The sequence below is a fragment of the Vitis riparia genome, chromosome 8, assembly GCF_004353265.1.
Source record: "Vitis riparia cultivar Riparia Gloire de Montpellier isolate 1030 chromosome 8, EGFV_Vit.rip_1.0, whole genome shotgun sequence".
Taxonomy (NCBI): Eukaryota; Viridiplantae; Streptophyta; class Magnoliopsida; order Vitales; family Vitaceae; genus Vitis; species Vitis riparia.
Genome location: NC_048438.1, coordinates 13,173,764 through 13,201,659, shown reverse-complemented (window position 1 = coordinate 13,201,659; position 27,896 = coordinate 13,173,764). Strand labels below are relative to the sequence as shown.

The 27,896-nt window shown below is 34.6% G+C and overlaps 5 protein-coding genes across 5 annotated transcripts; all 5 read right to left on the bottom strand.

The window, feature by feature from the left end:
• Positions 1-245: 245 nt before the first annotated feature.
• Positions 246-4,783, bottom strand: LOC117920634 (fasciclin-like arabinogalactan protein 11). The gene is made up of 2 exons (XM_034838236.1): positions 4,580-4,783; positions 246-1,005 (listed from the first exon to the last, which is right to left on the bottom strand). The coding sequence occupies exons 1-2, from the start codon at positions 4,781-4,783 to the stop codon at positions 253-255; spliced, it is 957 nt and encodes a 318-aa protein (XP_034694127.1). The 3' UTR covers positions 246-252.
• Positions 4,784-10,888: 6,105 nt separating this feature from the next.
• LOC117921332 (fasciclin-like arabinogalactan protein 12) lies at positions 10,889-11,821 on the bottom strand. The gene has a single exon (XM_034839201.1). It carries the CDS (start codon positions 11,761-11,763, stop codon positions 10,945-10,947), a length of 819 nt encoding a protein of 272 aa, XP_034695092.1. The 5' UTR covers positions 11,764-11,821; the 3' UTR covers positions 10,889-10,944.
• Positions 11,822-13,644: 1,823 nt separating this feature from the next.
• Positions 13,645-14,555, bottom strand: LOC117921242 (fasciclin-like arabinogalactan protein 11). Its single transcript, XM_034839078.1, has one exon. The coding sequence runs from the start codon at positions 14,504-14,506 to the stop codon at positions 13,742-13,744; it is 765 nt and encodes a 254-aa protein (XP_034694969.1). The 5' UTR covers positions 14,507-14,555; the 3' UTR covers positions 13,645-13,741.
• Positions 14,556-16,477: 1,922 nt separating this feature from the next.
• LOC117921271 (fasciclin-like arabinogalactan protein 11) lies at positions 16,478-17,619 on the bottom strand. Its single transcript, XM_034839119.1, has one exon. It carries the CDS (start codon positions 17,457-17,459, stop codon positions 16,632-16,634), a length of 828 nt encoding a protein of 275 aa, XP_034695010.1. The 5' UTR covers positions 17,460-17,619; the 3' UTR covers positions 16,478-16,631.
• Positions 17,620-19,616: 1,997 nt separating this feature from the next.
• On the bottom strand, positions 19,617-20,816 carry LOC117920076 (fasciclin-like arabinogalactan protein 11). Its single transcript, XM_034837428.1, has one exon. The coding sequence runs from the start codon at positions 20,535-20,537 to the stop codon at positions 19,794-19,796; it is 744 nt and encodes a 247-aa protein (XP_034693319.1). The 5' UTR covers positions 20,538-20,816; the 3' UTR covers positions 19,617-19,793.
• Between the last annotated feature and the right edge of the window lie 7,080 nt (positions 20,817-27,896).

Here is a 27,896-nt window from a genome sequence, read left to right as displayed (position 1 = left end):
TGTCATTGTTTATGTGTTTTAGCATGATTCAGATTCAACTGTTTTTGTGAAACATGAAGGGGGCAAGTTTCCCACTTCAGTTTCTCTATAACCATCCCTGATAACAGCCTCAAGAAAATGTCAGCATATTTTTTTTTCTTTTTTAATTTGAATACCAACAAAGGTAATGCTTTGATTAAGCGAAAATTGTAACAACACAGGCACACTGCACGCAACATCATACTATGCTCATTCATCAATCAACCACTCAGTTCATATGCATAAGGGTAATGCCGCAACAACAGCCACTCCAATGGATACCATAATTGGTGCATAGTGGGGCAGACCTGTCGCTTCAGAAGAATCAACGGAGACGGTGGTCGAGGTTGAAGGAGCATGTGAATTAAGAGGAGTAACCTTCTCAGGCTTTGGAGGTAGAGGACCCGGTGCTGGTGCTTGAGGGCTGAGGATACCTTGTGAAAGGAGAACCTGGGGGATCTCATACACAGCAAGCTGACCATCACTGTATACTGTGCTGTCCACTGTTGTATTCACAAGGCCTGTTGTCATGTTCACCTGAGTTCCGTTCCCTATCACATTCAGTGGAAACTCCTTAGTGTTACCATTTGCCGATGTGTGCAGTGGGTTGCTCACAGTTTGGAACTGCGAGATTGTAAGGAAAGAATTTATTATGTGAAATTTTGTCAGCGCAGCCTTCTGATTGTCCGTGAATGAGTTCAGAGTACCAGTTTTGAGGTCCGAAAAGGCACTATCAGTTGGAGCAAATATGGTGAAGCCCGCGTTAGATTTTTTCTTGAGTTCGCTGTTGATTTCAGCATCCATCTGGGTGCTCTTTAGTAGCCCAATAAAGGTCCTAAACTTGATGGCCTTTCTGAGAATTGCTACGATGTCGGCAGGACCTGAAGAAGCTGAAGGAGCTAAAGGACCTGAAGGTGATAGAGCTGGTGGTGAAGACTGACCAGAAGTTGTGGTAGAACCTGAAGGTGCTTGAGCCGGTGCTGAAGGCTGACCAGAATTAGTGGTGCAGAGAAGGGAGAAGATCAGCAATGAAGAGTTGGGGAGAGAAGTTTCTTCATCATATTTTCCTAGGCTCTGTTGGTATTGATCAGTAGAAAACTTGTTGCTCCGAGAAAGTAGAAGAGAAGAGTTTGTTTGGATGAGTATGGAGGGGAGTGGGGCTTTTTATTTTGGGGGGTGACATGGGAAGTGAGCATGATGTTTGGTGAAAGGCTGCATTTGAAGTTAGCAAGAGAACCTCAATATCCCATCTATCTTTTTAAAAGGTAAGAGGAAGACACAGGTGGGGAGGTGTTACATTGTTAGACCATCTACTAGTTTGCTTGGCAAGGCAGAAAGTCAGGAGCAGAATATATGGTTCTAGTGTGTAAGAAAACGATGTACACAGATCCTTTTTGCTTATTCCTAAAAGTAGCCATGGAGGTTGCAGCATACAGGAGCTAGGTTTTCAACATGTAACAACCGGACATTTGGGATTTTGTCTTTCTTTGAAAGCCACATGTAAGAAAAAAAAAAAGGCTATAATCTATCTAATCGCCCAGAATACATGAGAAGTATAATTGCGTATACATCATGTAAATTAGTCATCATCTGATCCTCAAACATTTTCAGGTTATTGCATGCTTATGTTTTATGAATTTATGATGTCCCAGAGGAAGCAATATTTTGGAATGTGTTACAACCCAGTACTTTTATCAAATTATCCATTTTATATATGCATGCTCCTTTATTATTTGCACATTTTAGCTTTGAAGTTGTCCATTTCATAATTTAATTATCAAATGAAACCAATGGATCAGAAACTGTTGTTGACATGCCTAACATGGGCAATTAATGCAATATAATGGAATTCTCAGGTTCTTGTGTGGACGAAGAAAACCGCACAACATAAGAGAAAAAGGGACAACATTGAAGACATGGGCATGGGTGATGGCAGTGTGAGACGGCAACCTATGTTCCACTTTGAAAGAGGCTTTCCCTGCAGATTTGGGGGTTCCAATTTCCTTACGGAGATGGGAAGTGAGCATGAAGTTTGGTGAAAGGCTGCGTTTGAAGTTGGCAAGAGAACGAACCTCAATATAGTATCCCATCTCTCTTTGTAAGGTAGGGGAAGACAGAGGTGGGGTGGTCATGTGGTTAAAATATCCACAAAGTTTGCTTAGCAGAGCAGGATATGTTATTCAACTGTACGAGACAACGATAGTGAGAGTTACCTTTCACTCTTGTTAGCACCGACTTACTTGAAGAGAAAAGATTCCATAAACATAGCATTTGATTGCACAAGAGAGAAGATAAAAGACTAGTCGCGTGGAAGGTGAAATTATACAACAATGAAAATCATAAATCATAATACATTCACAAAAAGGCTACCACATTTCCTTTGCTTCTTTACCAAATCCTGTTAAATTATTTTCTTATTTTCTCTTTTTTAATATTTGACATTACAAAGTATGATAAATTAACTAAACGAAATTAACAGCTGTATGTCAAAAAGAGAGAAAATAATAATAATAATTTTAACTTTATGTTTGGTTATTAGAATCTCTCAGAAGAAAATAATAGTTAAAGCAAAAAAAAAATTAAAAATAAAAAAGAGTTAAAATTAATAAATTATTTTCATATTATTCTTTATACCCATTTCATTTTTTAAAAATATTCTAAATTTTAATTAATTATAATTGCTTCATTTTTTATTATTATTAACTAAATATGAAAAAATGGTTTTTTTGTTTGTTATTATTTTTATCCTTTCCTTAGACTTAATTTTCTAAAACCAAATTAACATTAAACAAATAAAAAAAATCATTAGAAAATAAGCACTAGTTATTCAATAAAATTTCATATAGTCTAAATAAAATAGAAAAACAGTTAAACCCTATTTGGTAATTATTTTTTAAAACAGTTTCAAAAAATAATTTTTAAAAACAGTTTTTTAAAACTAATCTCTAATATTTTATTTAATAAAAGTATGTTTGAGAATCTGAAATATTTTTAATCTGTTTGTAATATTTTTAAACATGTTTTAAAAATATTTTTTATGTCAAGAATTTTATTTTTAATCATTATATTTGCTTATATAATTATTTTTTAAAACAATTCTCAAAAAACAAGTGAAAATAACTTAAAACAATCAAAAGATTTTTGAAAATACTTTATTTTTTATTTTCAATAACATAAAACAAAAAATAGTCTTTTAATTGTTTTTTCAATTTTTTCTGAAAAATAAAAAAATTGTTCCCAAAAGTCCAAATTCCATGAAGTGATTTTGGTTGAAACATTTTTATGTATAACACTTAAAATTTAGTTATAAATTGAAAAATATTTTGATAATATTTTTTATAATGTTTTATATAATAAAAATAGTGATATTTTGAATATATATATATATATATATATATATATATATATATATAAACCACTCGAAATGCATTTAAAAATTATTTTCATAAAGATTTCCGGTCTTCATGATCACTACACCAACAAAGTCAAGAAGAAAAAAATAAAAATAAAAATGTACCCACAAAAAATATTTTAAATTAAAAATATCTCTATAATTTAAATTATTAAAGTCTTTTAAAAATATCAGTTATTTGTTCAGTAAGTACGTAGCTGACGTGATATAAGCATAGAATATTGACCACAAAGTCATCTTTTACCACACGATCCAAAAAAACAAAAATCAATAGAAATCCAACATGTGTATCACAAAATAGATGTTGACATAAATGCCTTTTTTGGCCTTCACATATGTTTTAAAAAGGAACTCTAAAAACAGTTATACTCAATCAAAATCATCCTTGGAAAAGATGGTTATAATTAAATTTATAAATTATATTTATATTAAAATCATCTTTAAAAGAAATGATTTTATCTGTTTTACATTAAAATTATTTTTGAAAAGATGAATTCAATATATACAAATTTATAAATCTCATTTTAAAAATATTAGGATTAAAATAATTTAATCTTAATTATCTAAAAGAGATGATAAATGAATACAAAAATTAAAATATAAGAACACTTCAATCATTGGAAGTGTTTGTATGATTATTTTTTAAAATAATATTGATGAAAGAAAACAAGTAAAAACAACGTAAAATAACAAAAACAATTAAAAATGCTCCCGTGAAACATGTTTTTCAAATGTTTTCATCCTGGTGAAGGTAGAGGATTCCATGTCTCATTAAGATTTGTGCAAATAAATAATTAAGAAGAAAAAACCATGATCGCAGTGTTGGAAATGAATTTTCCACCTTGGAATCAAAGTCCAACATAAGTTTATTCTATTGGTGGACTGCAAAAAGAGCAACACCCAGATGCCAATTTCATCAGAGAGAAAGACCATTCTCTTCTACAAACAAGCGGAAATCAAGATGAAAGAAACAAGTTTACATGGGAAACCATGAACTTCCCTTAAGATACTGAAGTCTAGCTGCCGCCTGAGAGAGGCTACAACTCTTCATGTACATATAATAAGGGCATGACCTTAACTACAAATACCCATATCTATTTATGCATATAGTTGCAAATTGAGAGGTCATGCTACGTATTTCTCAGTTACATTTGGGCTTTTCAGGTGGGGTAGTGAAGGCTGATCACTTCCATCTTCTGTCACCTTCTGTTTCCTTATGCCAAGTCCTCTTCCTGCTTTCGAGGCTACTCTGGCTACAATCTCCACAAAATACCGGAATAGCCTAGTTTTAACCTCGCCTCGCTTTGGAGGAAGCCTGACTTTCTCCTTCTTGTATCCAGTAGCCATAGTCATTGCCGTGGTAGATTCTGAGGACACAGAGCAAGCACACAAGGAGACCACAGCTGCTCGGTCACCAACAGGAGAGAAAAGGAAAGGAACTCCAGAGTCTCAGAAGATCCGAGTCGAAAGAGTGAATTTTCAAATTTGGAGTACAAGCATGGGGGGACTCAGGGAGAGTGACGCGATATATATACTGGTTTAGGAGCTCCAGCCCATACAACTGTTTGGCAAGCTTGATTATGGAAGAACAAGAAAATATAATTAAAAGAATTTTCCGTTTGTGAATTTTGTTTAATTTGAATACTTCTGCTGACATAAATGGTAAAGCAAAAATGCAGATTACGCGGGTCCGCATTATTCATACATCAACAAATTCACACGACATAAACATCCAAAAACCAGTGGGGAATGGGATGTAACATTTTAATCTATTTTTTCAAAAGAAAAAAAAAAAAAAATCATTAGTTGGTCAAAGAAAGAAAAGGTAGCACTATCTTGGTGGCTAGCCGAAGGCATGACACCTTGGGACAAGTCAAAATCTCCTGCTAGGCTGCTACCTGAGAATGGCCTCAATCATGCTGCATCTCACAGGCTCATCAAGTGGTTACCCATGAACGCATCTTCTGTTGTTGCAAGTTTTAGAAAGTTAGGTCATATTTTGTAACTATTTTTTAAAACCGTATTTTGTTTTTTAGAATAAAAAAATAATAGAAAAACACTTTTAACAACCTTAAAAAATTGTAACAGTTTTTTGTTTTTAACAATAAAAAATAAGATATTTTTCAATAATATATTTTAATTATTTTTATTTTTAAAAATAATTGAACAAATATAATTAATGATTAAAAATAAAACATTATATATTAAATAATTTTTATATATATTAAAAATATTTTAATTTCTATACAGACTTTTATTTTATAAAACATTAAAAAATAATTTTTAAAAATTATTATCGAAAACTATTTTTATAACTATTTTCACAAACATTTTTTAAATAAAATCTTAGAGTGTATTTGATGGTAATTATTGGAAATATTTTTAGTTTTTTTAACACTTCAAAATTTATTTTTTTAAGTGTTAAAATGACTGTGAAACAAACTATTAACGTAATACGTGAAAACGACTCTGTCAAAAACCCGCGGATAAAGCATGCATATCTTTTGGTGGGGAAGAGAGCATAAACATGGTGGAAATCAGACAGGGGTAAACCCCTTTATACTTTCCGAAAGCACGTTGGACTAGGTCAGTGCATGAACTCTGGGTGTTCATGTATCTATAAAAAACTAAAAGAAATAAATAAAAAAAAAATCAATAAAATATGTGTATGAACATGTTCTTTTAAAGTCGTTGTATTAAAAAAATTAATTTTTTATAAAGTTTTTCTTCTTTTCTTAGTTGGGTTCGGGAAAAAAAACATAGACCGCCAAAAACCTTAAAGCTCGAAGCTCATGGCAAATTGACAACCAATTAATACAACTATAAGTCACATCGAATTTTAGGGTTAGAGGTCGGCGAAGGAAAAACAAAAATGGGATCCTTAAGCTGCAGAACGGAGCCTCTAAACTGGCTCATGCAACGAGAAAGCAGTCACACTCAACAAAGACCTGGATGATATGATATAAGCTCATGACTTCCTCTCTTTCGCCCTTTTATATAAAATTATTCTTGCTAGAGTTACAAAAGCTTTTTGGGGAGAAAATAATATAAAACTTTGGATTAAAAAAAATTATTGAAATTCTTCTCATGAACATTTTCACGTTTCAATTTTTTCCTCTTTTAACTTCCCCTTGGTAAATTTGACAAATGTATCTCTTTTTAAAATTTCTGCAAAATGTTATTGAAATCATTTAATTTTTTTTTTATTTGGAGATTTCCCGTATTTGATAATAATTTTGAAAAGTATTTTAAATTTTTTTTAATAAATAAAAGATGAAAATTTTTAAGTGTTAAAAATATTAGAATTGTTTTCTAAAATTTACATCGACTCATGGATATGTATAGGCCATTTGGGAGAAATACGGTGAAGCCCGCATTAGATTTTTTCTTGAGTTCGCTATTAATTTCAGAATCCATTTGGGTGCTCTTTAGGAGCCCAATAAAGGTACTAAACTTGCGGGCCTTTCTGAGAATTGCAATGATGTCGGCGGGACCTGAAGAAGCTGAAGGAGCTAAAGGACCTGAAGGTGATGGAGCTGGTGGTGATGACGACTGACCAGAAGTTGTGGTAGAACCTGAAGGTGCTTGAGCCGGTGCTGAAGGCTGACCAGAAGTAGTGGTGCAGAGAAGGGAGAAGATCAGCAGAAGAAGAGTTGGGAAGAGAAGTTTCGTCATCATATTTTCCTAGGCTCTCTTGGTATCGATCAGTAGAAAACTTGTTGCTCCGAGAAAGTAGAGGAGAAAGAATTTGTTTGGATGAGTATGGAGGGGAGTGGGGCTTTTTATTAAGGGGAGTGACATGGGAAGTGAGCGTGAAGTTTGTTGAAAGGCTGCAGTTGAAGTTGACGGGAGAACCTCAATATCCCATCTATCTTTGTAAAAGGTAGAGGAAGACACAGGTGGGGAGGTGTTATATTGTTAGAACATCTACTAGTTTGCTTAGCAAGGCAGAAAAACAGCAGCAAGGTTTACGGTTCAAGTGTGTAAGAAAACGATGTATACAGATCCTTTTTGCTTGTTCCTAAAAGCAGTCATGGATGGTGCAGCATATAGGAGTTGGGTTTTCAACATAAAACAACTGGACAATTGGGATCTTTGTCTTTTCTCAGTGAAAGCTACATATAAAACGTGAAAAAAAAAAGAAAAAAAAAAGGCGATAATCTATCTAATCGATTGCACAATATATATGAAAAGGATAATTGCATATCATGTAAATTAGTCATAGGTTATTGCATGAATTTGTCGATTAATTTGTTTTGGACTCTGCGACACTGATCCTTCTGGTTGAGGCAGACGTTCATTTGCAATATTCAAGCCAAGCAGAGGAAGATATGGCCAAATGCTGAATTCAATGCATTAGTATGTAATCATATAGTTTTAATATTTCACGCATAACCTCTTCACATTCCCTTACAGAACCTTACACTAATCACCATGGACTACAATCCCCATGATTTAATGATGTTATTCATTGTTATCTGTTCAACTGTTAAATTAATTAGGAAATTTTGTTACTGAAATTTCGATTCAATGTCACAGGAAACTTTATTTTAAGCCATAATATATATATCTATAATCATTTGAAAATATAGAGTGATCACTACTTGTCAAGTCCTTAAAATGAAGAGAGTTAATAAATACATACATATCATGATCATCTCTCTAAACCTCTCTTATTTTTCTTACTTTCAAATAAAAAATAATGAGCATGGTTGCCCTCTTCTTCCTTACACTCATCTACCACCCTGCCCCTCTTTTCTATTCCTTCACTCTTCTCCAGCTCCACCATCCCTTTTCTTCTTTTTGCCGCGGTTAGATTATTATTATTATTATTATTATTGAAACAGAGAAAATACAAAAGTGAGAGAGGGATGACAGTGGCTGCTGTGCTGCCGCAGTCACGGTGAGACACCATGATCGTACCCCTTTATCTCTTTAATTTAAAAAGAAAAAAAAAAGAATATTTGAGAAAGAAGATGATTGGAAAAGACGGGAAGGAAAGAATGAAAACGAAAAGAAAGAAAAAGAGAAAGGAAAGGAGATTTAGGGTTAGGGTTTTGGATGGCTGTGGGGTTGAGGAAGAAGAGAGCATTTTTATTCTTTTATATTTAAAATTTATTTGAAAAATAAAAATAGCAATAAAAAAAATGATGGGTGCATTTAACATCGATCATGGGAACTCTGAGAGCTCTAGCTATTGTAATTTTCTTTATGAGAATAACCCTTTGCACGGTGGAGAAGTTTAAATGGTTTTTGGAGTCCTCACAACCAAGTATCTGCTTTTGATTTATACCGATTTGACTGCAAGTTGCTTTCTAGTGGTTTAGATTGCATAGTAAAATCAAAACCATCTCTAAAATTAGGCATTACCTTCTCAATTGCCTTCATCTACTTAGATTTGTTTCCCCCTCATTTTTCCAGGAGTCATTTTCAAGTGTAGTACTTGTGTGAAACATGAAGGGAGCAAGTTTGCCACTTAAGTTTCTCCATATCAACAAGAAAAAGGCTCATTTGAGTTGTTAATCGTTTTCGAGAAACATAAGGTAAAAATTTTGATGAAACGAAAAATTGTAACAGCACAAGCACACTGCAAGATCACATCGTCATCATCATTCATCAATCAGCACCAGTTCATAGGCACAAGCGCAATGCCGCAAGAACAGCCACTCCAATGGATACCACAATCGTTGCATGGTTGGGCAGTGCTGTCCCATCAGAAGAATCAACAGCAGAGGTGGTCGACCTTCAAGGAGCCTGTGAATTAAGGGGAGTAACCTTCTTAGGCTTTGGAGGTAGAGGAGCCGGTGCTGGTGCTTGAGTCCTGAGGATACCTTGTGAAAGCAGAACCTGGGGGATCTCATACACAGCGAGCTGACCATCACTGTATACTGTGTGTCCACTGTTGTATTCACAAGGCCTGTTGTCATGTTCACCTGAGTTCCGTTCCCTATCACATTCGGAGGAAACTCAGCAGCATTTTCACCTGCCTCTGTGTGCAGAGGGTTGCTCACAGTTTGGAACTGTGGGACAGAAAGGAAAGAATGTACTATATGTGTCAGGGCGAGCTTCTGCTGATCAGTGAATGAGTTCAGTGTCCCTGTTTTGAGGTCCGAAAAGGCACTATCCGTTGGTGCAAATATGGTGAAGCCTGGTTTTGTTTTTTTGTCTGGAGTCCGCTATTGACTTAGACGTCCATCTGTGTGCTCTTCAGTAGCCCAGTGAAGATAGAAAACTTACCAGCCTTTCCAAGAACTGCAATGATGTCAATGGGACCTGAAGAGCTAGACTGAGCAGAAGTTTTGCTGCAAAGATGCAACAAAAACAGCAGAAGTAGAAAAGAAGAGATGAGGAGCTTCCTCATCATTTCTTCTAGGCTCTTTTGGTATTGAATGGCTAAACTTGTTGCAAAGGAATGGAGAAGAGTTGTACTGGATGAGTCTGAAGGGACTGGGGCTTTTATTGAGCGGGTGAGATGGGAAGTGAACATGAAATTTGGTGAAAAGCTGCATTTGAAGTTGGCAAGAGAAGCTCAATATATATCCCATCTCTCTTGGTAAGGTACAGGAATTAGACAGAGAAGGGGTTTTCATATAGTTAGAATACCTAAAAGGGTTGCTTAGTAAAGCAGGAAGAAACAGCAGGATATGTAAACTCTGTGAGACAATGATGCCGATCCTTTTTTTTATTGTTCCTAAAAGCGGCCATGGAAGGTGTAGCATGGAGAGGCTGGGTCTTTGTCAAATTCATCCATCAATTGGCAGTTCCATTTCTGTTTAGCTGATCCGATACCTACTTAATTCCTCAAGTGGAAGTGACAAGGACTGGGATGAGGATGTAAGAGGTTCCGAGGTCCATCCTTTTAATCCTTTTTCTTTTTATAAGTTATATATCTAACTTATAAAGGCTTTGTGTACAAAATCATGGTCATGGTCAGTGCAAATTAAATATCTTACTTTAGATTTATTTCATGTCACTAAAAGCTTGGTCTCATATTAATGACAAGAATCAAGAACAAGTCTTTTTCTTTTTTTGTATTTCTATATATATTGGAACTTAGTCTTGTAGACTTGTATCTTAGTTTCATTTGTTAAGTTGTATAGAAATCATATTTTTATTTAACTATTTAAAATATGACTAAGTTTATTTTCAAACTAAAATCACATTTTTAATGTTGAAGATGGCATCTTTTGAATGCAGTTTCAACCTCATTTTAAGAACATACATGATATTTTTTTTATAATAAATCTGGAAGGAGGCCTACATGTGATAACTTTTTTTGATTCGCGATTTCACTTTGGCACTTAACTCCAGAATCAACGGCCATGGGACCTTTGTTATTTTTTGTTTTGTCAGTATTTTTGTCATGAAATAAAAGATACCCTCTTATTATGTCAATTTTTCAAATTTGAGTGCAAAGATAAGGTAAAGATTTGATTAAGTAAAAATCATGACAACACAATTACACTCATGCACGCAAGATCAACACATCACCATCCATCAATCTGCCACTCAGTTCATAGGGATAAGGACATTGCCGCAAGAACAGCCACTCCAATGGATACCACGGTTGGCGCGTAGCGGGGGAGACCCGTCGCACCAGAAGAATGAACGGAAACGGTGGTGGGCGTTGAAGGAGCCTGTGAACTAAGAGGAGTAGCCTTCTTAGGCTTTGGAGGTAGAGGAGCTGGTGCTGGCGCTTGAGGCCTTAGGATACCTTGTGAAAGGAGAACCTGGGGGATCTCATACACAGCAAGCTGACCATCACTGTATGCTGTGCTGTCCACTGTTGTATTCACAAGTCCTGTTGTCATGTTCACCTGAGTTCCATTGCCTATCACATTCAGTGGAAACTCCACACTATCACCACTTGCCGATGTGTGCACTGGGTTGCTCACAGTTTGGAACTGTGCGATGGTAAGGAAAGAAGGTATTATGTGGAATTTTGTCAGTGCGGCCTTCTGCTCATCTGTGAATGAGTTGAGAGTACCTGTTTTCAGGTTTGAAAAGGCACTATCGGTTGGTGCAAAAACGGTGAAGCCATTGCCTGGTTTCTTGAGTTGGGTATTGATCAGGGAATCCACCTGGCTGCTCTTTAGTAGCCCAATGAAGGTAGTAAACTTACCGGCCTTTGTGAGAACTGCAATGACGTCAGCGGGACCTGAAGGAGATGAAGAACCTGAAGGTGCTTGAGCTGGTGGTGAAGACTGACCAGAAGTTGTGGTAGAACCTGAAGGTGCTTGAGCCGGTGCCAAAGACTGACCAGAAATTGATGAGGCGCAGAGAAGGAGGAAGATCATCCCAAGAAGAGTGGAGGAGAAAAGCTGCTTCATCATATTTTTCTAGGCTCTTCTGATATTGAGTGGAGAAACTTGCTGCTCCGAGAAAGAAGTGGAGAATGGTTGTTTTGGATGAATATGGAGGGGGGAACTAATGGGGCTTTTATTGAGTGGGATGAGATGGGAAGTGAGCATGAATTTCGGTGAAAGGTTGCATTTCGAAGTTGGCATGAGAACCTCAATATATATCCCATCTATATTAGTAAGGTAGAGGAAGACACAGATGGGGTGTTACATATTGTTAAAACATCTAGTATAGTTTGCTTAGCAAGGAAGGAAAAAAAATACGCATCCCTTTCTGCAAGGGCACGATACTGAAGACATGGGCATGGTTAGTGGCAGTGGGAGACAGCAGTTCATGCTCCCCTCGGGGTTCCAATCCTTATTACTTTGATTTGTCAACTAATTAAATTGCTAAATTTGCGGTTACCGGTATATTCATGGACATTTGCCTGGATAAATTTAAGCTCAATTTATATCCATCTTTAATTGATAAGACAATTTTATTCAAATGGAAAAAGTTAATATTTCTTTTACTTTCATATTATTTTTAACGAAGTAAATTTTTTTTTTTTTTCAAGATTTAAGACATTTTACACATGTTTATACAAAAGCTTCTTCTAAGCCAAATTGCAAATAAGCTCTTCAGGCATTTAATTAATTTTGTCATTTTTCTATATTTTTACTATGTTAATAAATTTAATATTTTTAGGTATTTAATTAGTAATATGTAATAGCAAGGTGTTTAAATTATTAATCTTTAAATTTTTTATTATTATAATAGGCTTTGGTATTTTGGATATATGTTAAATTGCTATTTTATTAAATTATTAATTTTTAAATATCTTATTTTAATTATACAAAAATAAATAAATAATTGTGATGATTATTTTTAAGATTAAAACATTTAATCCATAATCCTTAAATTTTTTTAGTTTTTTTTTTTTGGTGGGGGGGGAGTTAAAAACTAGAAGATTTAACATGATTTAGATACCAACAAAAACAAATTGACATGATTCAGATTCAAGTTAAATTATGAAAACAAACCCCACTGTTTTGCAGCTTAATTCTTTTCATGGACAATCATACTCTAGGCCTTTCGGCTTTATCATCTTGCAGTGACACTATCATAATCCAATCTTTAACAAAGGGATGAACAGCCATGTGTTACATATGGGAAGGCCTTCCAACAATGGCTTCAATATTTTGGAGATGCCGTATCCAATTATCATTTTTAACCTTACACTAGTTATCATGGCCTATCTATCACACGTCACACTATTTTTTAAAAAAAAAGAATTATTAATTATTGTCACTTAACTTAATTACAAAAGTAATTAAAAAAATTTGAGTACATTAGTACCCATGGCCAATTATTATTTAATGTTTTAAAATTATGTTTGGTTTCCCAAAATTGGGAGGAAAATGTGACGGAAAGAAAATTGAGAAAAAAAGAAAGGAAAATGAAAAATTAAAGTTTATAAATTATTATTATATATTATTTCAAAAAAAAAATTATGGACTTAACTCTTTTATATATAAATTAAAAAATCTAAAAAACATTTAAATTTCTTAATAATTTTAATTATATTTAACTTTTCTTTTTTCATTTTTCATAAGAAAATCAAATATGAAAAAATTATTTTTTTTTATCGTTTTTTTATTTCCCTACTATTTTTGGAAACCAAACGTAACCGCTTTTTACTAAGATTTCAATTTAATCTAATAAAAAAATTTATTCAACACTAAAGCGAAAGACCAAAAGTTTCTCTTTTCCTTAACCATCCCGTGCGAAAGCCTCAATTTACCGATATTTTTAATATGAAACCAAAATTAAGTAGCCTTGTGTTATTAATCACATTTTTCCTAATTCAAGGACAAACACAAAGTAATAATTTGATTAAGCGAAAATCATGACAGCAAAAGCACACTGCAGATCGATCACACCATCGTCATTCATCAATCAATACTCAGTTCATAGGCACAAGCGCACTGCCGCAAGAACAGCCACTCCAACGGATGCTACGATCGGTGCATAGGGTGAAAGACACGTAGCATCAGAAGAAATAGTAGAAGCGCCGGTCGACTTTGAAGGAGCATATGCATTAGGAGGAGAAGCCTTCTTAGGTTTGGGAGATAGGGGAGCTTCTGCAAGAGGCTTGAGGATACCTTGTGAAAGGAGCACCTCGCCTATCTCATACACAGCAAGCTGACCATCGCTGTATACTGTGCTGTCCGCTGTTGTATTGACAAACCCTGTTGTGATGTTCACCTGAGTTCCGTTGCTTATCACATTCAGTGGAAACTCCACAGAATCACCTGCCACTGTGTTCACCGGGTTGCTAACAGTTTGGAACTGTGAGATAGTCAGGAAAGAAGGCACTATGTGGAATTTTGTCAGTGCTGTCTTCTGCTCATCAGTGAATGAGTTTAGTGTACCTGATTTGAGGTCTGAAAAGGCACTATCGGTTGGGGCAAATATGGTGAAGCCCAGGTTGGCTTTCAGTTGGTTGTTGATTAGGTCATCCACCTGGGTGCTCTTTAGTAGCCCAATGAAGGTAGTAAACTTACCAGCTTTTCTGAGAATTGCAGTAATGTCGGGAGGACCTGATGAAGAGCCTGAGGAAACTGAAGGACCAGAAGGTGCCGCAGCTGGTGCTGAAGACTGACCAGAAGTTGTGGTGCAGAGGAGGAAGAAGATAAGAACAAGAAGTGCTGGGGAGAGCAACTGCTTCATCATTTTTTTTTTCTAGGCTCTTTTGGTATGGAGTGGAAAACTAGTTACTATAAGAGAGCAGTGGAGAAGAGTTGTTCTGAATGGGCATGGAAGGGAGTGGGGGTTTTAATATATTGAGGGGAGTGAGATGGGAAGTGAGCATGGAGTTTGGTGAAAGGCTGCATTTAACGTTGGCAAGAGAACCTCAATATCCCATCTCTCTTTGTAAAAGGTAGAGGAAGACCAGGTGGAGTGTTGATGATGTTAAAATATCTGCACGTTTGCTTAGTAAAGCAGGAAAAACAGCAGGATATGTTATTCAGCTAAGTGGGACAATGATTCAGGTCCTTTTTGATAGTTCCTCAAAGCCGCAAAGAAAGTTGTAGCATGAACAGCCTGGGTCTCACCATATTCATCCTCAATCGGGACTTTTCTCTCTTTTTTGGCCCATTGCATTGCTCTTGGCAATTGACACTTCCCCTTTATCTTCAACTATCAATTTGTTCTAAATACAATTTTAATTCATCTCTTAGTATCTTTCTTGTTTCGAAATCAAATGTTTCAATCTGTTTCAGCATCCGAGAAATTTGGTTTTTAGTTTGTTTTGCTCACTGGGTAGTTCTAGGCTATATCATTTTTAATTAAGAATCTTTTGTATATGATTAATTACATATGTTGTTTCAATTGCCCACCAAATTGTGCCTAGCTATTTAGGGCTCTTATAAGATTGTAACTTGCCTGTTATCTCGACAAAAATTCTATGCTACTTATATAGCCCTAGAAGTGGGATGTGAAAATGCACTCTGCATTATGATTTTTTAAAATCCCAATTAAAAACAACACTGTAAGACGGGTCCCTTTTGCCTCAATAATCTCATTAGATTTTTATTTTTCTTATATGGATGACAACCTTATTTGATTATTGGATGCTTATGAATTACATTACTTTGGGATATAAACATAATTAAAAAATTTTTTTAACACATTTCTGCATTTTTATTTTTAAAAATAAAAATAAAAATATAACTATTTTTGTACAAAAATATATAGGACTAAAAATAAATAAATAAAATTATGTTTGTTGATGAAAAATAGAAAATATTTTTTATTTTAAAAAAAATATATAAGATATTTTTATAAAACATTTTTTAATCATTTTTAATTAATTGTTTTAATTTATTTTCTTAGGACTTTTGAAATTATATAAGTATAAAAAATAATTATAAATAAACATTATAAATAAAAATTATTTTTTAAACATGGAAAATACATTAAAAATATTTCAAGTCGTTAAAAAAACTCTTATCCTATAAAATATCAAAAAAATTGTTTTCCAAAATTGGTTTGAAAAACTATTATTTTTTAAAGTTAGTTTCAGTAATTTATATGTAATAGTTTTTTATTAGTTTCTATTTTATATATATATATATATATATATATATATATATATAGATATATATATATATATATTTCAAGTCGTTAAAAAAACTCTTATCCTATAAAATATCAAAAAATTGTTTTCCAAAATTGGTTTGAAAAACTATTATTTTTTAAAGTAAGTTTCAGTAATTTATGTGTGATAGTTTTTTATTAGTTTCTATTTTAAATATATATATAAAAGTGTGTGTGTGTGTGTAAAATCAGTGCAACCAGAATCCAGAGTTTGTGTTGTGCATGCAGTTTGGCAGCGCCATCAAGGAAAGTCAAAATGGCTATGGGAGTTCGCAATGTGAAGTATCTGCTGGTGCTTATTACATTACTTGTTGCTCTGGGGCCCAACCACCGACTCAAAGTTGCTTTCAGGTGGTCTAGTTTTCACAAGTAAACTAAACCATCTGTCACATTAACTGGACATTATAATTGCAGGCCTTTATGCACTTCCGTTAAATTTTCCTTTTCCATGAGTCGGTTTCAACTTTCAACTTTCAACTTTCAAGCGTTCCGTGAGACATCTGCCTGACACCTCAACAGAATAGGGTGATAGGAGAACATATTTTTTTACATGTAACAAAAAGTAACCTTCTTATTATGTCATTTTTTTTTCTAATTTGAGCACAAAGATATCGTAATAATTTGATGAAGCTTAAATCATGACAACACAGGCAGACTACGCAAATCACACCGTCATCATTCACCAACACTGATCAATTCACAGGCATAAGGGCAGTGCCGCAAGAACAGCCACTCCGATGGATACCACGGTTGGCGCGTAGCGGGGGAGACCCGTCGCACCAGAAGAATGAACGGAAACGGTGGTGGGCGTTGAAGGAGCCTGTGAACTAAGAGGAGTAGCCTTCTTAGGCTTTGGAGGTAGAGGAGCTGGTGCTGGCGCTTGAGGCCTTAGGATACCTTGTGAAAGGAGAACCTGGGGGATCTCATACACAGCAAGCTGACCATCACTGTATACTGTGCTGTCCACCGTTGTATTCACAACCCCTGTTGTCATGTTCACCTGAGTTCCGTTCCCTACGACATTCAGTGGGAACCCCACAGTATCACCGTCTACCGCTGTATGCAGCGGGTTGCTCACAGTTTCGAACTGCGACATACTGATGAAAGAAGGTATTATGTGGAATCGGGCCAGCTCAGTCTTCTGCTGATCAGTGAATGTGTTCAAAGTACCCGTTTGGAGGTCTGAAAAGGCATTATCGGTTGGTGCAAATACTGTGATGCCCTGGTTCGATTTCTTGAGTCGGGTGTTGATTTCAGCATCCATCTGGGTGCTCTTTAGTAGCCCAATGAAGGTACTAAACTTACGGGCCTTTTTTAGGACTGCAGTGATCTCGACGGAACCTGAGGGACCAGAAGGAACTAAAGGAACTGATGAAGGTGCTAGAGCTGGTGGTGAAGACTGACCAGAGGTTGTGGTGGGAGCTGAAGGTGCTGCAGCTGGTCCAGAAGACTGACCAGAAGTTGTGGAGCAGAGAAGGAAGAAGATCAGCAGAAGAAGAGCTGGGGAGAGAAACTGCTTCATCATGTTTTTCTAGCCTCTTTTGGTATTGAGCGACAAAACTTGTTGCTCCAAGAAAGTAGAGGAGAAAAAGTTGTTTTTGATGAGTATGGAGGAGAGTGGGGCTTTTTATTAAGGGGATGAGATGGGAAGTGAGCACGAAGTTTGGTGAAAGGCTGCATTTGAAGTTGGAAAGTGTACCTTAATATCCCATCCCACTTTGTAAGGTAGAGGAAGACAGAGATGGGGTATTCGACTGTTAAAACATCTACTCTTTGCTTAGAAAATAAGGAAAAGCAGCAAGACATATGATAGAGTGTGTAGACAATGATACAGATCCTTTTCTAATTGTTCATAAAAAGCATCCATAGAGGGGCTAGCCGAGTCTTCACTATACTGATCCTCCCTGCGCCTCCTCTTCCCACATCCTGTTTCCACCCTTGGCACTTCTCTCTCTCTTCCGCTCTTGATGACTTTCAATTACAATTTTCATTTATCTCAGAGTATTCTTCTTTTCAAAATCAGAGGTTTCGATCTACTTCAGTGATGGAGAATTTCTTGTTTCTGTTCAGCATACAACGCAGATTTGGGTTATATCATCTTTAACTAAGACTATTGTTTGAACAGGATTACCTTATTTTAGGCCTAGTATATATTTTGATTAAATAATATTGGTTTTTTACAAGAACAATGATAATTTGTACCATGCCTGGGTGTTTAAAGTAAGATAGGAAGTTTGAGTTAAGGTATTGATTGGGATCTTTTACAGGATTGGAAGGCTTTCCTTGTCAGTTCGTTTCATTAGTTGTAAGGATCTTGGGTAAGTTCTTTATCCGCCAATTTTTATTTTTGGAAAACAAAAAATTCTTCCTAGAGAGAAAATAGTGAAAATGGATCCTCGAATCTCTATTTAACTTCTTTTTCAGTATTGATTGTTGATCTAAGTAGGACTTATCTCTTTATTGCTGAGATTTCCATTTTTTATGCCTGAAATTACCTTTACATTACCTCTTCAGATTTACTTTTGGATTCTTCTTTTCAGATGGTGTTTTATTGCAGGATATTTTTCGATTCCTCTCTTCGGGTGGGGTTTGTTCCTATAAGAAATCAAGGTTTTTACCCTTCATGAATACTACTTTTCTCAATTCAATATGCAATATTTAAAATAATAAAGAAATATCAAATAGAAGTTTTGGGTCCTTCTGTGATATCTCAAGAAAATTTTTTTTAATATTATATAATTATAGACTCCTCTTAAGTGTATAAATATATTTTAAAATCATGAGGATTCGGCCAAAAATTAGATAGTCAACCTAGTAATAGAAAACTGAACTTATTTTTCTTTTAGCTGATTGGTTTTTGGACTTTGATTATGTTTGGCCTTGACATGCTAGTGACTGTGCTGTCGGGTTTTGTACTCCCTCAATGGGGGAGTGATGATGATGACGGTGATGATAAATTAGACCCAACCTTTATGGGGTCAAATTAGAGATTACCATACCAGTAAAGTTTGATTCCCTAGCTTCACAGGTAGAAGAACAAATACGAGGCTAGCTAAGTCCCATAGAAGTTGGCACCCTTTAATAAACCAGGTAAGTGTATGCTTTTTTGCTTTCAATATGAATTCAAAGTAGCATTGATATATGCTATTAAAAAACCATTAGTTAAAAAGCTTGATAAATCTGTCATACCTAAATTGTAAAAGCGTCATCAACGCATTTATATTTAGGCATTCAAGGTCACCCTATTTTTTGGCCATCTTTAAAGCATCTAGCTCAAGAGCCCAAGAGGAGCAATGGAATAGGTGAGGGAATGGTCTTTATAGGCTATAGCTATTTTTTTGGCAAGTTGAATCTTGAAATAACTAGCTACCCTTACTGTAATTATTATACTTTGGAGATTTATTATTTACTCTGGAGTTTCTTACAGTTTGATCCATTTACTGTTCAAGTTTTGATGTTTGGATTGTGGTCGGCTATAGTTTGGTTGTTTTCGAATGTTATTCCCATGATTGGGTACTTTTGGGATTGAAGTCTAAAAGTAGTTGCCATGCCTCTAGGCTTAGATCTGGGGCTTGACACGAGGACCCCCTACCGCCAATCGACCAACTGCTGACGGCTGCGTAGAGGCCATTCATAAGAGACTTGTTACATGAAATCTATTCTAAAGTTTTGATATGCAGAGTAGTAATCCCCGTGACACCACCTTAATTATATAGGAGAATATTTCGCCAATGAAACCCAAAAACAGCATTCATCTGACGCAATTTTTCCTAATCGAATTACAAATACAAGAAGTGAAAACATGACAGCACAAGCACACTACACGCAGGATCACACCATCATCGACCAACACTCAAATTTATAGCCATAAGGACAACGCCGCAGCAACAGCCACCGCAAAGGATAGTGTAATGGGTGGATTGCGGGGAAAACACAAACGGGTTGCATCAGAAGAATCAACAGAAGCGGGGGTTGAATCAGATGGAGCATCTGAAGGAGAAGCAGCCTTCTTAGGCTTTGGGGTTTCGGGAGGTGGTGCTGAAGGCCTCACGACACCCATTGGAAGGAGCACCTGGTCGATCTGATACACAGCTAGCTGGCCATCAGTGTATACTGTGTTGGCCACTGATGTATTGGTAAGCCCTGATGTCATGTTCACCTGATTTCCGGACGTTGTGATATTCAGAGAGAAGTCTCCGCTGTTACTACCACCAGCCTGTGTGCTCACCGGGTTGCTCACGGTCTGGAATTGTGAGGTAGAAAGGAAAGAAGACACTACATGGAATTGCACTAGTTGGGCCTTCTGCTGATCAGTGAATGAGTTCAGGGTACCCGCTTTGAGGTTTGAAAAGGCATTATCTGTTGGTGCAAATATGGTGAGACCCTGGTTTGAATTGTTGAGTTGGATGTTGATTCGGTCATCCATCTGGGTGCTCTTTAGCAGACGAATGAAGGTAGTGTACTGACCAGCCTTCTCCAGAATTGCGGTGACGTTGGTGGGACCGGCAGGTGCTGGAGCCGGTGCCGAAGACTGACCGGAAGTTCTGGTGCAATGGAGGAAGAGGATCAGCAGGAGGACTGGGGAGACAAGCTGCTTCATCATTTTCTCTGGGCTCTTTTGGACTCGAGTGGCCAAACTTATTGCTCTGGAAGAGAAGTGAAGAAGGGTTGCTTTGGACGAGTTTGAAGGGGGAACGGGGGTTTTATTGAGAGGGGTGAGATGGGAAGTGTGCGTGAAGTTAGGTGAAAGGCTGCATTTGACGTTGGCAAGAGAACCTCAATATCCCATCTCTCTTGGTAAAGCAGAGAAAAATAGAGTGGGTGTTTGATACTGTTAAGACGTCAACTAGTTTGCTTGGCAAGGCAGGAAAAACAGCAGGATATGGGATTCAAATTTGTGGGTGAATGATACATATCCTTTTTTGCTTGCTCCTAGGGACAACCTTGAAAGGGAAGCTTCTAATTCAAGTCTTCAATACTAGCGCATAAGATGAAATTGATGATAATGAAGCTGTTACGGTGGGACTAGTGGTTGCCTGGGTCCCAAGGCCAGCCCTGCTTGATTAGATCTCAAATGCATAATCCAATTACCCCTCAAAATCTGATTTTTAGTATGGTTTTATGCCTAGATCCAATTCCGACCCAGTGGTTAAGATGGCTCGATCTTAGAAAACGATTTCGAAAGTCCCAACTTGAATTTGCATAATGAGAATGTGGGACAAATAACCAAATTGGTGTCCAGGCATGCCCATTGGGTGTTCGAAGTTCATCAAGGAGAAGAACCCACCGAACCCTTCACTGCACAACATGCTACATAAAAGTTATCAGAAGGAGGGTCCATTTCAGAAGATCTGCTGCTGGGTTTTTTCCCATGTTCATCACCTGATTTTACCTGTTTATGGTACTTGTATCAGATCAAGAAATGCTTTTGAACGGTGGTAGGCAGAGGGCTTGTCTTCCAGATAGAAATTCTTTACCTGAAAATGCATACAAAAAAGGAAAGTAAGCTGGTTTTACTGTCCTCGAGATGCTGTTTGTTCCTGTGCGGATCACTTCCCACCAGAAAACTCGTGATAACAGCCAAATCCAACTTGCTTGATTGAAAATCCTTTCCAAATTACATCATATTCTGTAATAATCAAGTCCCTACTATTCATCAAATCGCTCGGGTCAAACAGCTACCCATCACCCATGGATTAATTATTACGTGCAAAATTTGTATTATTCTTTAAAAGACTCATAAATGTAAGCAAATTGAAAATGACAAAACACTCTCCTTTTTTGGCGCAATCGAGTGAAAGAAATTCTACTATGCATAAGATATTTTAAGAAATTATTTTGTTATCTTATATGATGCCAGTGGAGGGCTTCAATGCCTTCATGCCAAATGATGCTATCATGGTTGGTACCAAGGACATTACTCTTTGGTTTTGTATTTGCATTGGTTTTGTAATTGCATTTAACACGAGACAAAAAATTTTGGGTGAACTTCACATTCAAGGAAATAATTCAAAAAAAAAAAAAAGGTTCTTGGTTCACACTTGTGGTACTATTCACTCATTTTTTGTAAAAGTAGGGATGATATTAATTTTTGAGGAAAAGTTATTCTATCATACTTAAAATAAAAAAATAGAACAAAATAAAATAAAAAAGAGGTAGATTTTTGGTATCAAATATAAATAGTTATATAGCAAATATAGTTGACTTTTGTCTTAATCTAAGTCTTATTTATTTGTATTTAAGGCGTGACTGTTTTCAAAAATTATTTTTGAAAATTATTTTTTTGATGTTTTGTAAAACAAATGTCTTATTAGAAATTTAAAATGTTTTAAACTTTTTTCTATATTTTAAAAATAATTTTTATATGTATTGTTTTATTTTTAATCATTTTTCGTATTTTTATATTTATTTTTTTAAATTAGCCTCAAAAAATAATTAAAATGCTATGTTTTATTATTTGAGAACTATTAAAACAATCCTCTATTTTTTTAGTTATCAAACATGTTTTTATGTTTTTTTTGTCCTAAAGAACAAAAAACTGTTTTAAAAAACAGTTACCAAACAAACCATTTTTTTAATTGTATTTTGATCACTTCTACCTTTATCCCATTGTTCAAGTTTAAAGGAAACAAAACATTACATGTTCAAGTATTGTTGATATTATTATAATATATTTCTATTGTGCTTGTAGTTAATTATTATCCCCAATTTGCTATTGCTCGTTAAATTCAAGATACTAATAGGTGCAATGAAGGTCTTAGTTTAATGAAAGCAAAAGTATCTACAATTCCTAATTAATATAAATTTCTTTTTATAAAAAATATTATATAGAATATTTCCTACATTCATATGTCATTATAAAATTAGATTTTCTTATATAATAAGGAAAATATGAAACAAGGTTAAATTAGTTAAAGAAAATACTCATTGAGTAAATTGGGTGATTAAAACTTTTTCAAAAACTAATCAACTTAAACAAAAATTGAAGTAAATAAATAAATAGAAGAGGAAAGCGAGATGCAAACTCTTTTTATAATGGTTTAATAACTCCGCATATGTCCACTCTCCTTAAACTCTTTTCCAAGTAAGGGTTCCACTATCCAAGACTTTAAACCAAGCCTTCAAACTTGTACACTTGGATTCAAGGCTCCCGTGGGTACTACAATTTCCTCCAAGCTCAATACCAATCGAAGGCTTCAAAACGCTTAATCTTTCACTAATAATAGACTTTTAACAACACTCAACCTAACACAAATATGGCTCACTACGAAGGGAAGTTGAGATAAACACAATAGGGTGCACTAAATAGATTTATAAGTGGAAGAGTAAATGTGCTTGAGTTGAGAGATTTTAATAAGAGAAAAAAATAGATAAGCAAGTTAATATAGATGTTTTTTTATTATTAAATGCATAAGAACTCTCAATTTATAGAAAAATAGTCTTAGGCACTTCAAATTATAAAAACAAGCATTGATCAATCGAGTTCCAGTTCGATTGATTGAATAGTTGTTTGATCATTTAATGCACTACAAGTGATTGTTTGTCTTTTTTAAGACTCGATCGAGTCTCAATCAAACCTTGATCGAGAAAGGCAAAACTTTTGTTGACAATACTAAGGTTTAAAAAGAAAGAAAATTTATAGGTGGTTTGACTGGTCCTTAACTGGGAAAACCCAACCAATTTGATCGATTCGGGGTTCCCCATAACTGGTTAGACCAAAAAAAAAAACTAAAAACTTCATTCTTCTTTTTTCAATCTTAACATTCCCAACACTTGGGCAACTCATTTAAAAACCTTCATAAGTCAATTTTGAAGGAGTATAGCTTAAGGTTTAAATGCAAAAATTATATTCATGCAGTTTCTAAATGTTTAAGGTCACCTTTATGAAAAACAAAGTATGAATGCATGCATTTAAGTGTGCATGAAAAACAATTTAATCTTAAGTGCACCCAAAAGATTAATCTGACAAAATTTCCTAGACTTTACGAGTTTTTAAGGATTCATGATTTTGTATCATTTGACCATCTTTTAGTTGAAATTGAGCTTTCTTTCAATTTACTCAATAAAACCTGAAACTTTACTTGATTTACATGCATTAGTACACTTAACCAAGTTATGTTATCATCAAAACATATTTAGGAAAACCCTTGGACTAATAAAAAAATTATTAGGAATATATCTATAAATGTTTTGGATTATAAGAGAAGAAATTATAAGATGAAGGTAAACGTATGAAGACTATATGAGGTGTGGATAAAGATGTAAGGAATAATGAGAGACTTTTCATCGAACGAGGGAGCTCGTAGTTTTTGGTGTAGATACAAGGAGTGGGGTAACATGAAATGTTTCAAAAAAAACTAATAGTTGTATCTTTTATGTATCCTATGTAATATTCTATATGGTATAGTAGAAAACTTTTCTCTCATTCATGGATGTAAGCATAATTGGTCAAACCACGCTAAAACCCTATGTACCTTTATGTGAATTATTTTATCTTTGAGTTCTTGAATTAACACTATTTGCATTAAAGTGTTTGTTGGCACAATATCATGACAATTTCCTTTAGGAAAATAAAATATCATACAATCTTTAAGAACATTACTAATATTATAATAGTATATATCTTATACAACATCACAAAATCGGGGATTTGCAATTAATTATTATCTCTCAATTTTGATATTGTAATTTAGCAGTGAGAGCTTAGTGAAGTTGTCATCAACTTTACTATTATAATTTAGTTGTAAAAGCTTAGTGAAGTTCTTCTTTTGATATTTCAATCGATTCATATTTTCCCTCAAAATTCCCAAATTGTCTTCTCTTGTGGAATTGCCATGAGTCCATCGATTCATATTTCAATCAAAAGTTGTTGATCAATGACTATGTAAAGGTTTGAATACAAGAAAGTGGCAAAAAAAATTGGTTAAATGTAAAGCCAATTGACATTGATCAGGATGGGAAATTGGTTAAATGTGAAACCAACTGATCTCAATCAGGGTGGATCAATCAACACTTTGATCATGGGTTCTCAATCATTAACTATGGATTGGCCAAAATGCAAAATACTAGTAAATAAATTGGTTATGTAAGTGAAGCTAAATTCTATCAAGGTGGATTGATCAACATTTCGATTATAGGCTCTCAACCAAACATAATTTGTACAGTCAATTGATCTAACCCCATATCAATATCAAAGAGTAATTGAAAATGTGTTTTATCTAGTTAACTGCTTTTATAAATTTCAATTGGAGAGTGTTAATTCATTTGTATATGAATTATATTTATTAAATTATTAAGAGATTATTGATGCATCAATATTTCCATATGATTTTTATTCATGGTTGAAAAGTATTGGAAAAAAAGAATATAAAATATAATAAATTCCAAGGAAACATAATATGTGTTGAGGAACCTCTTGAATTTATATAAAAATATTTATTCACCCCTCTAGGTTTAATCCATCATTGAGATTCACCCTCAAAATGTTTCTACCACACGAGACTCACTACAATTCAATTGGTATTTCTAAAGAAGAAAAAAATATATTTGAAGGACTTGCTTGGAGCTAGTGGTGCGCTAAGGGGAACATTGCCCCATTCAAATTGTAAATGATTGGTAGTTTTCTTTGAGACTTTTGATTAAAAAAAAAAAAGAAAGAAAGAAAATGAAAAAGTGAAAAAAAAAAAAAAAAAAAAAAACTGCATTCCTAATTTTCCACCTAAAATTAATGAAAAGAAAAAAAGAAAAAAAAATTATGAACATATATATATATATATATAGCATAAAAATGAAAAATAAAAGTAATAACTTTCAAAATACTATTTTTAAAGGAAATGAAAAAAAATACAAAGGAAACTAAACTAATAACCAACCTTTAATAATTTAAAACAAAAAAAAAAAAAGAATTATTATCATGGTGTAATTATTAAATTTTAATAGTAGAAAAGTTAATAATTAAAGTAATTAAATAATTTTTAAAACATTAATTTTTTTAATGTAAGATTTTAGAGAATTTTCTATTTTATATAAAAGTTATTACTATTTTCTTATTTTGAAAATGGAAAACATGAATAGTATCTAAATGGATGCTAAATTAAAAAAAATTAATAATTTTTTTATTAAACACAAATTTTTTGAGATTTTGTTTTGAAAATAAATTATTTTTTAAATGATTTTGAGGCATTTCTAAATGTTATTTGTAGAGTATTTGATAAATAAATAAAAATATAAAGAATATTTTAATAACTGAGAAAATAAAGGCTAAACTTAAATAAGAAAAACACCCAAGAGGAGGGTGAATTGGGTTTTTCAAAATCTTTTTCAACATAACAAATTCAAGCACAATAGGAACAAAAATAAAAAGGTAGAGTTAGAGAAAGCAGACTCAGATTTTATAGTGGTTTGACACTTCCTTGCTTACATCCACTCTCCTTAATCTCTTAACCGAGTGAGGGTTCCACTAACTTGAAGCTTCATCCAAGCTTCCAATTTCCTTTACACTTGGATTTCGGTTCAAATGGTCTTTTACACAATCTCTTCAATATTCAACTCTCTTGAAGGCTTTTGATTACTACCCAAAAAGTGCTATTTTGCGCCTTTAATTCATTATGTTTTAAGCACTTTTGTGTAGTAGTTCTCCATTCTTATTCCAATTGGCATGTTAAGGACCTAGCAATGACTTCTAATCATATTTGTGGCTAGTTTTAGTGTTTTGACAACTTTTTGGATCATTAAGACTAGCCAAGCAAAGGAGAGAAGCAAAGAGAAGCAAAGAGGAGAACAGAGTGAAGAGAATAGAGGACAGCAGCTGCAATTTTTCCTTTGCACTTTTAGAGCACTTCCCGAAGTCCATTTTCTACATTCTGTATACCATTTCAAAGCTCAGGAAGTCAAGAATCCAACGCTTCAAGTTGTGTACGATTTGAAGCTGAAATGAGGAAGATATGGCCTTCGGAAGGCAACTGCATCAAACCTTGCTAAAATTTTGCAAGGTGAATTTCTCCTTGCGAAATTTTGCAAGGGGATTTTCCTCATGGTGCGAAATTTTGCCATTTCGCACCATGAAGAAACCACCTTGCGAAATTTCGCAAGGAGGATTTAGGCACCTTGCGAAATGCCAAATTTTCGCAAGGTGGCTTTTCACCTTGCGAAATTTGGACCCTTTATCTTTTCCCTTGTGAAAATGCCTTTGAAATCCCCTGTTTTGAGACGCTGTTGATGATATTCCACTGCCGGTTCTCCAAGATATTTTGCTTGATTTTTAGCTTTGTAAATACCTATTTTACCCTTGTAATCAACCAATGAAAAGGTTGTTTTTGTAATAGCTCTTGTAATTTAGTTTGTTATTGTCTTTAAATAGAGGTGAAGAGCCTCAGACAATTTCATCTTGTAACCTGTAACTTTATAAGTTATAAGATCACTTTTGTTCATACGCTTCTTTTCTCTTTTCTTTCTCATTTTTTTAGTAGCCAAACATCCTTGGAGGATGAAATCCCCAAGGATGAGAGGCTAAAACCTTTTAGTTTCTTGAAGTAATGGATGCCATGTGAAGCTCCCGTGTCAGGATGGAGATTTCCAAGCCATAAATGTAAGTAGTTGAGCGTCATAAATGTTTTCATTCAAAGTAAAGCTTTTAATCCCTCTGACTTGCTTTGAATGACCAATACTTGATAACCTTTTGGTCTCAGTGGATTCTTATTGTTAGATCCACTAACGTTCATTAGTTATCTCCTACGAGTCATTGTATTGCAAGTCGAGGAGATGACCTATATCAATAAAAGAGCATTTATGAGGTTCAGCTACCCTTTTTGTAAGTTTTCAAGGACTAAAACTCAGTTGTTAAACTCATACCGGTTCGGGAAGTAAGCATCACCTTAGTTGCTTCCCCAACTCGAGGTGAAAAGTCCCAAAATCTCCATTTTTACACAGTGAGTTAAGCATGGCTATCCAAAGCTTTGAGAAA